This window comes from Chamaea fasciata, unplaced genomic scaffold (genome assembly GCF_029207755.1).
Source record: "Chamaea fasciata isolate MVZ Bird 193981 ecotype frontalis unplaced genomic scaffold, bChaFas1.0.hap1 SCAF_2, whole genome shotgun sequence".
Lineage (NCBI taxonomy): Eukaryota > Metazoa > Chordata > Aves > Passeriformes > Sylviidae > Chamaea > Chamaea fasciata.
In genome coordinates this window covers 28522998-28539256 of record NW_027094087.1, presented here as the reverse complement: position 1 = coordinate 28539256, position 16259 = coordinate 28522998, and the positions used below count along the sequence as shown (strand labels likewise).

The 16259-nt window shown below is 44.0% G+C and overlaps 1 protein-coding gene across 5 annotated transcripts; it reads left to right on the top strand.

The window, feature by feature from the left end:
* Nucleotides 1-3519: 3519 nt before the first annotated feature.
* HSD3B1 (hydroxy-delta-5-steroid dehydrogenase, 3 beta- and steroid delta-isomerase 1) lies at nucleotides 3520-14035 on the top strand. 5 transcript variants are annotated; one of them, XM_066175516.1, is made up of 4 exons: nucleotides 3520-3575; nucleotides 3824-4033; nucleotides 8828-8992; nucleotides 13048-14035. In XM_066175516.1, the coding sequence occupies exons 2-4, from the start codon at nucleotides 3880-3882 to the stop codon at nucleotides 13860-13862; spliced, it is 1134 nt and encodes a 377-aa protein (XP_066031613.1). In that variant the 5' UTR covers nucleotides 3520-3575; nucleotides 3824-3879; the 3' UTR covers nucleotides 13863-14035. The 5 variants fall into 5 exon arrangements, with proteins under 5 accessions (XP_066031613.1, XP_066031611.1, XP_066031612.1 ...); XM_066175514.1 differs by having other exon boundaries at nucleotides 3521-3575; nucleotides 3820-4033; XM_066175515.1 differs by having other exon boundaries at nucleotides 3526-3558; nucleotides 3820-4033.
* The last annotated feature ends 2224 nt before the right edge of the window (nucleotides 14036-16259 follow it).

Sequence of the window (16259 nt, the reverse complement as noted above, 5' to 3'; positions counted from 1 at the left end):
TAAATGTATGAGTGACTCATCAATTTCAGATGAGGAAATAGAGTTCTTCCTAAAAGTAAAGGGAAAAGGAGACTAAATGTTTGTTTCTAGTTAATTGCCAAAATCATGTGCTGTCTAATAAAGCAAAGACTACTACAAGAAGGCTTTTTTGATCTTGGAGATAATGTCTTAGAGAAGTGTTTTTTGATCTTGGAGAAGTGTTTACAATCACCTTCTCCATTCGACTGGAAGAATTTTGCTATTACTGAAATAGGAGATATTTTCTTTGTCAGGTTTGAGGACACAGAAACACTGAAGCCTCCTGAGGTGGTTTTCTTCACACCTTGTTTGAAGTGACTGAATTGTCTTACAACTCTTCTCCACTATGAGAAGTTGTATTTATTCACAATCCAATACAGGACTGCTGTCCAGAAGTTAATTATTTAATTTTTTTTCCCCTCTTGTCAATGTATGACTAGAAGAGAGGCAAATGTTTCCAGGAGGGAACAGTGCCTCCCACCCTGCTGGGCAAAAGTTTTCCTGGAGTAAATCTACATCTCAAAGTCCAGCCTCTCTTCCAGACCTGCCAGCATGTAGGCATCTTGAGCTTAAAGGCTATAGTGGTAAGAAACAGATTGATTTCTCACATGAGAAGAAACATGGCATTTTGTGTGTGTCTGTGTCTTTCTGGTCACAATTACTCTATATTTAGAAATCAAAAGGTCTAGCTAAATAATGAGTATGCTTTTGCTTTTCCCTGCTTCATTTCTCTGAGATCTGGGCAACAGGCCAGACTTCAGAAAGTCCTTTCCTGAATTAAAATTCTTTCTGGACAAATAGATCTGTTCTCCCTTTTTAAATTCTGGATACACTGGCTGATAGCACAATCAGGTTACCTGGTTCCACAATTAAACAGCATTGCCCTCTATAAAAGTACAGTTTTTCCTATAAAACTTCCACGCCCTGCAATGTTATTGCAAATCATCATTCCAGTACCATGATACAGTTTTTCCTAATGCTGCTGGGAATTTTCCCTTCACTATTTCTCTTTCTGTCTTCTCATCTCCACTACACTCCCTCCCAATCTATTTGTCCCCTTGTGACAAGGCTAAGGAAATACATTCTCTGACACTTGCAGTCATTGCCCTAAAGTAACTGTCACAGTGAGCACCAGTAAAATCAGAGGAGCAACTGTTCCTGGGCCAGCAAATCAGGGACAGGAATGGCTGGAATGGCACACGGTGTATTGTACATATACTAAGCACTCCACTTAGTCCATGTATAGCATTTCTCCAGCACTCATCGAAATGTACAAGCTCTGATTTTCTGAAACTATGCTCTTAGTCATGCAGTCCATTCTGCAGCAAAATGTCAGATATTGGTGGCTTCATTTTACAATGAAGCCAAAGGGAAGGAAGACATCAACACAGTTAAAAAATGTCTATGCCTTGACACAGAATGCACAGTTGGTAAAATTTTCAAATGCTGCTCAATTATGTTTGAGTCTGCAGGTCTCCTGCCTGTGCAATAACTCTGAATTTCATCAAGTCCTTCCTGGTGGTCAGGGGTCTGTGGACTTTGGCCTTGGCGCTCCTTGGCACCGTTCTGGGCCGCACAGCCCATTCCAGCATCTGCCTCCATGTCCTTTGGGGAACACCAGAGCTGGTCTTGTGGTCTTGTCTGCACAGCAGGAGCTGTCATGGCACTCAGCAGCCCCAGCAGCAATGTCAACAAGAAACAAGAGGTGAAAATGTTGTCTCTAGGTGAGACTGCAGGAAGCACCAGCAGGTCTGAGCTGGAACTGAGCAAGTTGCTGCTGTCTGACCACTGACATTCACACACAGCAGTTCAGGTGAAGGCTGCTATGCAGTGATGTATAAAATTCCCTCAAACTAAGCCAAGCATTTGTCCAAGTAGTACCTAAGAGGACAAAGCACAGCAGCAGTAAATCTCCCTGAAGTCCCCTATGAAGCACTGACATTCTCATATCAGCACTACCCCGGCTCGGCTTGGTCATTCTGATAGGCAAGCTTGGTGTACAAGATTGTTTTTTATACTAAGACGCTATATGGTGTTGTCTGGTTTTATAATGCCTCTTAAAAGCATTTCATTTCCTTTTTGAAAGCAAAAATGAAGCCCTGTTACAGAGAATGCTGCTTGGAGCAGCAGGATTCAGCCAGCTATTTTTCCTTGCAAAGTGAACAAAATTAATTTGCAGCAGCTTCTGATAAGAATATACAATGTCAAGGTCCTGACTGTGAAAAGCCAAGGAAAGAAGCACTGATAATAATTTTTTTAAAGTTTTGTTGGGGTAAGGAATGGATTTTCAAGGACGCTGGGATTGAAACAGTGGCCAAAACTTCGTCATCTGTGTCAGCTAGAAACCTTTCTCCTCCAACAGAAATTAGTTTCTTTCCTCCTGTCACTTGCAAGGCCAGTTTTGCTCTAAAAAGCTAACAGTGTGGGGATGCCTCTTCTGTAGCTTTTCTCCACGTCTCTCTTTAATGAGTGAAAAAAACCCATGATAGAATAAAAAAAGGAGATTAGCAGTTAGTGGCACAAATGGAAACAACGCATTTTTAGAGATGCATTCCAGCTATGCCCCAAATCAGGAATCCCTTTTCCAGTGATTTCAGCCTAATTAATAGTGTTGCTGGACTTTGTGATTTCCTTGTTGAACAAGGCAGCTCCCCATTTATCATCCTGCTTCAGCAGGGATGTCAGCCTACCCCTGTGTGTGAGAGAGAGAAAATACAGCTGCAGCCAGCGTGTCCTGACAGACCCAGGAGGGCAGTGCTGGCATCAGGAGGTTCAGGATAATGCCCTGCCCTGGTCTCACACTACAAAACAGTTTTGCTAGAGCTGGAGTGAAACCCCAGGGAGAAACACCTGGGCATTTTCCCTGCATGTTGGAGATGTAAAGCAGTAATGACACAGATCATTGCAGAGGCACAAACAACCTTACTTTAAATAGGTACTCTTGCACAAGACATTTCCAGAGGTGAGTATTTCCCTCCTACGGCTTGAATTTAACTTTGATGGTACATTAAACAATTTCATCATTTCAAATGCCTGGAATATTCTGAACAAATACAAAATCCCTGAGGTTAGTTTCTGATCTTGCACAGAGAGAGTGAGAAACCCATGTTTTAATGGGGGAGCCCATTATCCAGAAAATACACAGATGTAGAGTCCACTCCTCAAACCACTCTAGATTGCTTGTCCTGCTATTTATATTTCATTTAAATGCTCCCTACCTTCAATATTGGCACAATATTGGCACTGTATTACACACACAAGTACAGCTAGAGGGAATTATGAACAAGAGGGTTTATTCTTTGGAGATTTAGGGATACAGGACCACATCTAGGCTCAGACTTCACTACATCCAGAGCCTTCCTCTTTGATGGGGGTGGTGTGGAATCATCACATTCTTTTGCTGCAGAAGAGGCACTCAAGAGGGAGGGGAGCAAAACGACCGAGGTGGTGCCCTGTAGGATATAAATACAGGCAAATCTCCCCCACAGTCTTCTGAGTTCTAGAGAGGTGGAACCAAGACTGAAGGCTGACTTTTGTGGGGTTTGTTTGGCACCAAGGTTGATTTTGAGCATTTTCAGATTTGTTAATTGAGTTGGTTTGTAATGATTTGTAAGAAGGTTTTCTTTGCATAGAAAAAATATGTAGCCTACATCTGAATAGGAGTAGCTGGCAAAAATAAGACATGCTTAAAAAATTGTTCGATGTAGGGATTAAAGTCTGTTTTTCAGTAGTCTCTCTTTTGGTAACACCCTTTGATTTGTAAAGTCTCCAGAGGTTGATGTCACATGTTCATTCCGTCAGGCAGGAAGAGAACCAAGCTCCAGAGGCAGCGAGCTCACCACGGAGAAGCAACCCAGAGCAATGTCCCTGGCTGGGGTGAGCTGTCTGGTGACGGGAGCAGGAGGATTTCTGGGCCAGAGGATTGTGGGCTTGCTTCTGGAAGAAGAGGAGGCCCTGGCTGAGGTCCGGCTGCTCGACAAAGCCTTCAGCGATGAGGCACTCGGGAGATTTGAAAGTAAGTGCCATTTCATGAGGAATGTGTGCTGCAGCTCTAGGTGTTGCTGTCCCTCATGGGTAGCTTGGAAGCTTTACCTCTCATCCAAACCAGCTTTGCAGAAGAGGTTTTATCTCAAGGAAGCCTTGCTTTATCCCTCCCTCTCCCTCCAACACAGAAATCAAATGCAAAATGTGAAAACAAGAGGGTTTTTTGTCAGGCCCTGAGGCTTCCATATTCTGTTCATGCAGTAAATAGGCTGTCTTCAACCTGACTTCTCTTAAAACAAAACACACAGAGCAAAATTAGTGCAAAAATCTCTCACTTCTTCTTGGGGAAAAGGAAAATTCAAGCATTGCTATACTGGGTGGGATAGCAGAGATAACCAAAGCATGCTGTGCTGGGCTCTGGTGAGCCAGACAGCGAAGGCAGTGACAAAGTTGTGGGGGAAAATTCTAATGGTTTTTTTCAGCCTGTGATTAATTTGATTAATAGTGATCTTCTGGCTCAGAGCTGTGGTGAAGTATTTTTTAAACTGCTTTTGTTAATAACATAATTGGAGTTTCCTATTTAAGCAAATGCTAAACAGAAGAGACAGAAACCATTTGCAAAGTGCAAGGCGGAACTCTGGCTTCTTGAATGGATTGGAGACAGCACAAGAGAGTGATGTGCCCAGTGTCAGAAACAGTCTGGGGCAGGGAAAGCAGCTCAGGGTGTTTTATTTTAAATGTCCTATTTATTGAGATACTGAGCACATCTATAAAAAGGCTCATGGAGGCCTAAATTCAGTCAGGTTCATAAGTCCTTACATTATATTTTCTTAACAGTAACTTCCTCCATCACATCTTCCTTGCAAGGCTCCCCTTCCTCTATGCAGGAAACTATTTGGGAACCCTTAAGGAATATCTCCATAGGATTTGCTGAAGAGCCTCAATCACTCTATAGAGCATTTAAGTGTCATCAAGGAACAGCAACTGTGCACAATAAACCTGGTACTAATTCCACAAGCCTTTATCATGGTTTTACACAACTCAAACTTCTTCTCCATTAAATCTGACTCGGCATTTCACTGAGGATTTCTAATTGCCCCTGAGCCGTGCAGCAGCCCTTCCTGCTCTGGTTTCCAGAGAGTTTCCATAGAAGCAAACCCAAAACCTGCATCTAGAGTAGAGGCTGAAGCAGTAGGAGAGTGTGTGGTTTAGCAGTGATGCAGCAGTGTGGAGGCATCTACACTGCTTTGGGCCAGGAAAGCTTTGTGGGGATAATGAGCATCCTGGGGAGTGAAAACAATTGTTTGTGTGGGCACAAACTTGGCTGAGCTGCAGCAAACGTTTTGATGTTTTATTTTTTGCTAATAGTCAAGCTCTACGCCCTTTTTCCTTATCCTCCCTTGTTCCTCCAAGGAGCACTGCCCACACAACCCCTCTCCTATTCTATTAACATCCTTCTGCCTATCTGAGAAGCACAGGAGGTAGGGGAAAAAGCAGCTACCAAAGCCTTTTCTTCCCCATAAATAGGTAGTAGGGACCACAGGCTGTCATTGCAGATGTGTTTAAACAGATTTGAACCCCTGTACTTTGACTGGCAGCTCCTCTGTCTGTATCAGCCCTTGAGGCTACATTTCTTCTAGAGTCCTCCCAGTCCCTGTGCTCACGACTACCCAAAATATTTCCCTGCCATTCTCTTTCAAGCCCTTCTCTACCACAGTGACTCCTATTCCAAGTTTGGAGCTGCTACAAAACATGTGGGTGGGGCTGGAGTCTTCTGACCTGCATTATTTTTACTACAGGGATTTTTACTTGCTAGCAGATGTTATCTGGATTTCTGGAACAGCCAGGAGCAGAGCTGAGTGGGTTTTTTCTTCACTAATCTCTTGAGCACCTTGCACTTGCAATATCTTTGCAGAGTCAGGGCTGTGGGTAGTAAGACAGAAAAGTATGTGCAAGTCACAGGTCTTTGTGCCAGAAAGCCCTCAGGGGCACTCCTCTTTTGTCCAAACAACTTTCCTGCTGAGAGCTTGACCATCACACTCAGTCTGCATAGGACGGTGGCATTTGTGGTCTCCCACAGCCCCAGGGAGTCCGGGATGATCCAGTCAATGTCGAGTGCTGTGAGCTGGAGTCTACCCAGTTACATTGTGTGGTTAAGGATGGACATCACGTTGAACTTTGGTGCCCTGGGTTTCTTACTTCCCATCTCCATGCGAGATTTATCTTCCTGCCTTTCCTGTGCTTCCACTTACACAATTCTTTTTCTTTGTTGTTCGCTACTGCATTGGCACTTCTGGAGAAATCAAAGCTCCTATGCTGTTCTCAAGTTTAGGGCAAATAGTCTGACTGTACTGCTGAGTCAAAAACTGCTCACAATGGGACACTGAATGTTATTGAGAAATCATTGCATTTTTAAGCAAAAACTATCCCACAGCAAGCAGGGAGTTTACTTACAACTCGACACAGAAACCACTGTGTCCTCTTTCCCAAGCAAGCTTTCCCAGTGAGTAGGTACTTTTTCATAATCACTTTATGCAAAATGGAGAGCTGACTTGAATTTATTCTTTTCCTGCCCCTCTGACCTACCCACATGTGTTCTTTTAAAGCCTGGGAAATGGTTTGTGTAGATGAAAATCAAGTTTCTCTCTGCTGGCCATCTCAGACTGAAACCACTGTCTGTCAGTCATTTCTTTCCTCTCTTTTCTTCCAAGCTCACCTGTAGTTTTCTCTTCACCCAGAGCAAAAAAAAAGGACTAATCTGCTGATTTCTGACATGCAGCTGATACTGCTAAAGTGAGCAAGGCCCATATTATGCTTACCATGGCAATTTCTGCTGGCTAAAATGGAATAGAGGAGCAGATTTCCTGACTCATAGCACACACACACAAACTGCCTGCCCAAACAAGGCACAAAGCACCTGGACAGCAGATTTCTTGTGAGCAGCTTTAAAAGGGACAGGCTTCTTCTGTACTTTTCCTGAAAGCTTTGATTTGCAGGTGTAAATCTTCCATTTTGCTAACCCCTTCCAGGGCACTGTGATAACTTTGAAGGGGTCACATGTCGGAATTTATGTTGTGAAAACTTTCTGTCTGTTCTTGGGATTATTACAATCCCACAAAGCCTTATTCATGGAGAACATCAACCTAAGGGCAGTACAAAGACTAGTATTTATTAGAGCAAATCCAGCTACCATGTGCTCAACAAAAAGTCCAGCCCTAATCTGACACTTCTGCATCCGTGCAAGTAGAGGTCAGAGTGAAGCTTCTGGAGATGGAGTCCTAGGAAATAAATGCAGTTTGTAAGATAAAGGAGCTGAAGAGACCATGTGGCAATGACTGTGCTTGGAGGGCAGCAACTCTAGATTTAATAACAGTTTTGCAAATGTTTCACAAATCTTAAATATCAGACCAACTGTCTGGTGGAAAAAAAAAAGCCCCTTAAGCCTGTTGCATCAGAATAATTGTTAAATTGATACAGGGTTACATTCTTAGCATGCTATAGAGAAAATGAGATAAAATCATTTTAAAATATATTCCCACTCAGTTCCAGATCCAAGAGCTGTCTCTCTCAGTGTTTCATATTAAAGAGTTGGGATGAAATACTGCCCGCTGTGGAGGTGGTGGCAAAGCACTGGGATACACAAGATTTCAGTCATGGCTGAAGCTAAAGGCTGTACAAATTCATCAGGTTCCTCTCTTATCTAAAAGGGCCATTTGATTATGCTGGAAGAAGACAGAGGCTCTGCCCGTGCTGCAGAGTCCCTGCCCAGTAGCTGTGCCTGGGGAGCCATCTAGTGCAGCCACAGCAGAGCCTCCCAGAGGACTTGCTGCAATGGCACCACCTCCTTACAAGTTGTGGGTCATGCTGGGAAGGTCCCCTCCTCTGGCATTGCTGCAGCCAGGCCAGCTGATTTCCCTGGAGAGCAGCACTGCCTTGGACTGTACATTTTCCCAAGTGCTTGCGTGGTGCTGGCTCATGTTTGTGTAGCTCTGGGCTGCAGAAAGAATCCTTCTGCTCAGCACAGCTTAGGGAAGGATGGCTCTGAGACACAGAGCTCCTCTGGGGTCACACACTGCAGCTGCTGTGGAGGGAGAGGGTTTAAAAAGTAGCATTTAATCAGGCAGGGCTGAGGTAGCTCAGGGGAGGAGTCTTGAGAATTCAGATATGAACCAGAAAGACGTGCAGGCTAAAAATGACCCCACAGCACAGACACTGAAATGGAGCCAGAGCTGGGGTTGGAAGAGACACTCAAAGTCCTGGCCAAGGTACAAGAAAAAGATGTCAGAATTGTATGTAATTGATTAGAAGAGCTGCAGTACAGGCAAGGTAAAGGGGCAGAAAGTAGGTATGAACACATCCCTGTGCTCAAATGCTCTGGGTGGAGAGAGATCATTCATCAACTTGAAAACAGGAACATGCAGTGCCTGTTCAGTGCACTTGGGTTAATACATCTATGGCCAGCCAGCCACCAGAACCTGCACAACTAAAGCTGCTCCTCTGTGAACTTTAACACAGTCACAACGCAAGGAAGCTTGCTAGCAGTGGAAAAGATTTCTCTTAAAAAAAAAAAAAATTAGAAAGAAACATGTTGAATATTGGCTCCAGATCTATGGTATGTGATGCAAACTAAATCTCTATAGCAGTGTAGTTAGCATTTGACACTAGAGTCCTGGGGAAATACCTTCTGTTTCACAGCCTGAAAATATTCCTGCTGTTCCTGGACAGTCAGCACCTGCCAGGCAGTGTCAGTCCTTTACCACTCCTTCCAGTGCTCTTCTTAGGGTGCCTGTAAGGTCTTGTGCTCTGTTTTCTGCTGCCCCTGCAGAGTTCAAGGGTAAGACTGAGGTGAAAATCCTGGAAGGGGACATCCGAGATGTGACGTTCCTGCACCATGCCTGCCAGGGGGTCTCCCTCGTCATCCACACGGCCTCCCTCATTGACACCCTGGGCCTCATCGAGAAGAAGCTGCTCTGGGAAGTCAATGTCACAGGTGAGAAGCTGAAGCACCTTTCTAAAACCCACATCTCTGTCCTGATCCCTGTCTGCTCAGGAAAGGGAGCACGTGACCCCTGGTTTTTTGAGCCAGGGTAACTGGGCTGTTCTGCATCCTGCACAGACATACCCAGGGGTGCAAATTCTGTGTCTATGCAACCCCAAGAAGTCTGGGCCTTTCCACACGCAGTCTTCCACTTCAGGGCAGTGCAGGATCTTACTTAGGTAAGCCCATGCTGAGATCTGCACAGGCTCTGCCTTCAGTGGTGATAGTCATAAATCCATGCTCAATGGAACTTTCTCCTCTGAAATGCCAACGGTCACCTCAGAAATCGGTTCTTATTCTCCCACCCCACATGGCATCACTGCCTGTGTACATTTTTCAAATTTTACAAGTACTGCACACTTTGGTTGCAGTTGCAGAAATGTTGCACTGACAACATCCCAGAGCCTGTGGCTCTCTCCTTGCCATTCTTCTTCTTCTTCTTCTTCTTCTTCTTCTTCTTCTTCTTCTGCTTCTGCTTCTGCTTCTGCTTCTGCTTCTCCTTCTCCTTCTCCTTCCCCTTCCCTTTCCCCTTCCCCTTCCTCTTCTCCTTCCCCTTCTCCTTCTCCTCTTTCCTCTCCTTCTTCTCCTTCTTCTCCTTCTTCTTCATCTTCTTCTTCTTCTCCTTTTCCTTCCTTTGCCATTAAGTCTGTGTGTGCAAGTAGGTAGCTGAGAGGGACAAGTACTCTCCCACCTTGAACTCATAATTTAAAATTCCTCAACAAACTCAGAGCTATGGGAGGGAGGGGTTTCAGTGACTCAGTGATAGGATTTCCCCTTCCACTAAGGAACCTCCATTCTGCATGAAAGATCAGATGAAGGGTGAAGGTTTAGAATTAAGAATGGCCCACGTAGCATCACCTACCAGGAAGTTTAAAAGTATTTCCTAAAAGAAGAAGTCTGTGATGCCAAAACCCCTCAGTGCCATTCAGAGAACTGGTGCTGCCTAACCTGCATGCACACTGGCCTCCCTGGCTGTGTTGCTTCAACAGCTTGGGGCAGATTTGGGGAAGATTTTCTTATTTACATGAGCAGCTTTCCCAGTTCTTTGTTCCTCTTTGCCACAGACAAAGAAGGATCATACCATACAGGCATCACTTTCACAAATATTGGCTGCTCACCAGTGTTCAGAGGAAGAGAGAATTCTTGTTTTTCACATATACCTTAAAAACAGTGCATTTTAGCTGTTTTAGCGTGGCTCATTGCCTGTACCATTAGCTTCCAGACCCTTTCATTTCTGCTCAATCAAAGCCACAAATTGTCAGTGATCAAAACACAGAGCCCAGTGGGCAGCCTCTTAGGCCCCTATCAGGAGGGAAGAGCAGAAAGGCAAGCTACTGGAAACCTGTGCACTGGGTAATATGAAAATAGTAATTTAAAAACAGTAATTTAGAAAGAGAATTTTTAAAGCTCTGTCTTAATGACCATACTCCCACCACAATCTGTTTTTTCACAGCAGAATGTGCTGTTTAAACACATTTTCTCATGAGGAAAAATTAAAAACAATTAAAAAAAACAACCAACCAAAAACAAAAACAAAAACCAAAAAACCAACTAAACAAACAAACAAAAAAAATCCCCAAAAAACCCCATCCCCCAAAAAACACCAAAAAACCACAAACACCCAAAATAAAAAAATCAACAAGCTACTATTAAAATGTCCCAAACCCAGAAAGATCTTTAGGTCTGACCCCCCATTACTCACTCCCCTGCCAACAGTGTCTGCCTGTGGGTGAAAAAGGCCCACTGAGCCAGCAAGGATTAGCTGACAACATTTGCTAGAATGAAATACCATCCACAGTCCTGCTCCCAGAGCCAAGTGGCTGTGAGGTCAGTCAGCGAATACTGTTGCCCTCTCTTCCCTGTTTCCTTCCATTTCCATTCTGATGATCTTCTGGTTTTCTGACCAGCCAGGGCACTGCTATGTTCTTCATAGGCTTGCAGGAATGAAAGTCTTGTTTCTCCAAGAAAATAGAACTTGTGTAACATAAACCTTTCAAGAATCAGATGTGGATGTTCACGAACCAGGACAGAAATGAACAAGTTAAATTTGCCTTGATGTAGGGCTTTCCTCCATTGCCACACAGAGCAAAAATATCTTTTTAGGAAGGAAGGGAAGCAAATGTTTAAAAGGAAGGAAATTGAGAAAATAATTATTATAATCTAAACAAAATACCTTGTGTGAACCAGGTCCTCAGCCAGAAGGGCAAGCACACCATGGGGACCTACTCACTGAATAAAGCATGTCATACAGTAATACTTTACATTATTACATGCTATATGAAGGATAATTAGATTCCCATTACTGTAGGAATCTTTAAACTTTTACATACAGTTCTAATTTGCAAATAAACCACATTTTATTTGGGTGAAATTCATCTTGAACAGATACCAACTGTCAAGATAATTTTATGTTCACTTTTTTCTAAAACTTGCTATTTCATTTGATATCATCAAGACCTTCTGCATTTGATTACTTTCCCTCATTTTCTAAACAGAATTGACAGCAGGAATGTAGCTATTATTTTAAAAATAATATAATAAAATATTTTTTTTCCAGATGACCCTGGCTTGTATGTCATCTAAACAGGGTGACTCGCATGAACTCATTTTTCACATCAATTTGTTCCTGTCTGTGTAACTCTTTTTCAGTGCACTTCCCTAATTTTTCTGAAAGCTTCATCCAGCTTTGTTTTCCATTTGTTTCAATTTCTTTCTTTTTCTTGTTCAAGCTTGAAAAGAGGAATTTTGGTGCCCTAACAATATTCAGTTCAATAACTCATCCTATTTTTCACTCATTAACTAGTCCATATTTTTCTGCCAGTGTTCCTGGCTCTTCTGAACCTCTTTAATTTATTATATTTGTTGCAGTCACACTGGTCTGCATTGTGCTGCCTTTAGTTGTTGCTGTAACAGACTGAGCAGACTTGGAAGATCTTTTATGTGCCTCACTGCTGGTGTTTGATTATATCCCCTGGATTTTAGGCTACACTCTTCTGATATCATATCAGTCATTTCAGTTTAATGTTCCTTTACCAAAGGTGTTTCTAAATGTCTTTGAGCTGTCTTCTCTTCCAAACTCACTGGCCTTTTTACACTTAATTTCTCTCATTACACCATGCACAAAAAATAAGGCAATTTCTGCCTCAAATCTGGGTAGAAAAAGAAGATTCTAATTGCAACTATAACAACACAACTTATTAAAATATTGATTTCCCCCTTCGGTGTGCTTTCCTCATTTAACCTTCTTGGCTATTTAAAAGACTTTTAACAGCTGACCTCTGCTGCCCCTGATGAAAGCATTAAAGGATTTTAAATGTAAGAAACCCTGTACTGCTGCAAGGAAAAGCCAGAATATGCCAGAAAAGGAGGCATACTTACACAAGCCTCTCTTTTCTCATTGCACTTTATGATCTTTGACTACATGTTATGGTGTCTTGCTTCACCATGTTTCTCTTCAAGCCCTTCTCTTTAGTCAATGGAATACTGGATAGATTTACACTGGGTGTGAGTGCACTCATTTAGGTCCCATATTAATTCTGTCCCTTCTTAGCAAACCATCCAAGAGCATCCTCAAACCTGAAAAATATGGGCTTCACCACAGAGCAGGGAGGATACCTAAGGAGAGGGGCAGCTTCTGAAGGTTCTTTGCCTTAAGCCAACTCCATCCAACCAAGAGGCACAAGTCCCTGAATCTGTGGTCAGTACCCGTGCTAGGTTAAGGAAGGGCAAAAATTTGATTCTTGGTATAAACATATCTCCACAACAAGCAATTAGGACCAAATATTCACCCTTGTTTAACTCTGGAAAGTGCACTGATACTATTTAGATACAGATTCAGAGCAGGTTCAGTGTCATTGAATATACTGCCATGTTCAGGACAGGATTGTTCCAGCTTCAGGAAGGGAGATCTGGCTAAGCTCAGGCCAGAGATGCTGTTTCTGATCTGAACCCCCCACTTTTTTCTGGTTAGGGGGCCCTAGACTGCGTTTCATGTTTGTTTTCTGAAGGTACTCAGCTGCTGCTGGAGGCATGTGTCCGCTGCAACGTCCAGCACTTCATCTACACCAGTACCATAGAAGTGACAGGCCCAAACTGCAAAGGTGACCCCATTTTCAATGGTGACGAAGATACAGCTTATGAGAGTACATCCAAATTTCCTTATGCCCAAAGCAAGAGACTGGCAGAGGATTCTGTGCTGAAAGCAGATGGCCAGGTGCTGAGGGATGGTGGCACGCTGATGACCTGCGCCCTGAGATCCATGTACATTTTTGGGGAAGGGTGCCCATTTCTCCAAGGCCATCTGGACAAGTGCCTGCTGAACAAGAACATCTACCTGCGCTTCTCCAGGAAGGAGGCTCTGGTGAACCCTGTCTACGTGGGCAACATCGCCTGGGCACACCTGCAGGCAGCCAAGGCCCTCCGAACCCCCCAGAAAGCCAAGCACGTCAGGGGCAAGTTCTACTACATCTCAGATGACACTCCTCACATGAGCTATGCTGATCTCAACTATGAGCTGACCAAGGAGCTGGGGTTTGGGATCGAGGCCCAGCTCCCTATGCCCCTGACACTTCTCTATTACTTCTCACTGCTGCTGGAGATCGTGAGCTTCCTGCTGCGGCCCTTTGTCAGGTACATCCCCTCCACCAACCGGCACCTGGTCACGCTGCTGAACACCCCCTTCACCTTTTCCTACAGAAAAGCACAGCAGGATTTTGGCTACGTGCCCCGCTACACGTGGGAAGAGGCCAAGCGGGGCACTGGTGAGTGGATTGCCTCCGTGATCCCCCAGCGAAGGGTGCACTTGCAAAGCAGAACTGCCTAAGCCTGAAGAGGAGCTGAAAGCCAGCTGAGCAAGTAGAACCTTGAGCCAAAGGAGAGCTGGGTGAGCAGCAGCAGCAGCACACTAGAAAGCATTTAAATAAGTACTTTGTGTAAGAGCCCACTGAAACCCCTCACCCCCAACGTCAGAATAAATAAAAGTGAAATGTTCATTTATTCGTTGAGTACAGGCTGATGAGGGTAATTCTACTGCATAGTCCATACCCACCTCTACATCTCTGCAGCACAGAGACTTATTTTATTAAGACTCCACACAACCCATGGTGTGAAGACTTCAGCCCTTCTTTCACTCCATGCCACCTCCAAGGCTTTTGTAAAACACAACTTGGGCTAGAAGAATGATTACACTTCACAAATGAGGACCACTCAGCCACACCCTATTCACTCGGTATTTGCCAACCTCACCAAACAGGCAGCAGGCAGAAGCCACCTGATGGCAAAAGCTGTAACAAATCTTGTTCACTTTTTCAAGGGTGTTGTGCATTTCATGTTCACCTGACAGTAAAACTTTGAGCACTGTAAGCATCGTGAGATCAAAAGTACAAAGTTGGTGCAATGCAGTTTTAGTTAGTACAGTGCGTGGAGGGAGAGAAGGGACAGATTTGGTCAGGTGAATATTTTTTTATACACCCTCATTTTGCAGTAAATCTGGTGGGTGTCCAGCAGAACGACTTCAAGAAAATGAAAGGGAGAAAAATATTGCAGGGCAGCCTTGGTCACTGAAGAGTTCCCACTGCAGAGTCAATGCATTTGTGAATATTGAGGAAAAATAAAGAGTGCTGAAAAAAATCCTGCTCTTACCACATTTCAGCTGGGAACAAAGGCTAACTTTAGCTGATAGGTACACTTGTGCTGCCCCTGTGCTTCTCTGATGGCCACACGAGCTTCTGCAGAATGTGTAACTTGACTTGTGGGCAAAAATACAGGTCTTGTCTGAACAAACAGATGTAATCCAGAAACATTTTACCTGACTCAGTACTAATGTAAATAAATCACATTTCCAGGGATGCTGACAGCTTGAAGTCTGTGCTGAGTTTAATTATTCAGTGTCCTAGACATTGGATAGTCCCACTGCAAACATTACTATGTGCTTTAGTAACACCTTTGGTTAACTGTGTAAGATCTGAAGTAGTAGAATAGCAGACCCCAGAACTGTCACCCATATTCTTGGGACACAGACCCTCCAAGGGTATGGGCTTTGGTTTCCATCTATTTGTCCCTCCCTCCCTTCACATGTGTGCTGATTCATCTTTTCTGCCATGGTCACATTATCACATATCCTGAAGGAACACAGGGCAACTTCCAGGAGAGGTTTGGGGAGAGAAGGAAGGGCCACAACCACTTTGGGTGCAGCTGCTTTAGACCCTGGCAGAGCATCAGCTGGTCCTGTCAGGCCTCACCTCTCCCTGCAGCTGGGACACTGCACTTACATCTCTGTTTTCTTCTTCTCCATCCCCTTCCATGGCCACTGTTCCTCTTCCCTCCCCTGCATGGACACTCTTATTTTATTTATTCTGCTCTCTGCACACCCTTAGAAAAGCAAAAATGTGTTTAACACAGTAAACAGTAAACCCGTAGTTTTTCTAGGCTAATGATATTTCATCCTAATGCTCACTGAGTGCCAAGCAATGGGTGGAGCCATTGCTGCTCTGTCACTGAAGTAGGAGCAGGAAGGGCAATCCAGGCACAGGGAATTAGAGCAGGAAAGGGAGAACAGCAGCAAAGCCACTATTTAATAGGGGGAGACACTTCACACATCAAAGGGCTGGGGCATTAAAACACATACCAGAAAACTGGGACATCTTTCCACAGGTTTAACAGAGGTCCTAAAATATCCACAGATGCTGCCAGAGAGAATAAAGGACAATTTTTCTTCCAGAGTTCAGTGACTAGTTTCCCAAGTGCAAGCTCCCATTGTCGGAGTTTTCTTTGCCATTTTTGCCTTCACAGGAAGACAGTGAGATCTTTTCAACTCTCCAAGAGCCTTGCTCCCAACAGTCAGATTTCTAAGTGCCAAATTCCTCCTTTGTTGAACTTCCTCTCCGTGTCTTGCTACCACATCCCTTCCTTCAATCCCCATGACAAGCCATTCCTGCTTACAGGAAGTTTATTCCCCACTTCTGTCCCTCCCTGAGCACCCTTGGGTTGGCATCTGTGTTGTCTTTTGCTTCAGGTGGCTTCCCAAAATAGTGGAGTGTCTGCAATAGAACATCCTGGAAGCCCAAAGGAGTGGCTATCTATAAAAAGACATTTATCCTGCTGCTCAGAGGCACCAGAGCTGTTGTGTGCTGTTACCCAGTAACAAAATGAGCCAATAAGGATATTCCAAGGATATCAAGAGGGAGCACAGGCAGACTTACTGCAGACGGTTGATTTTCTG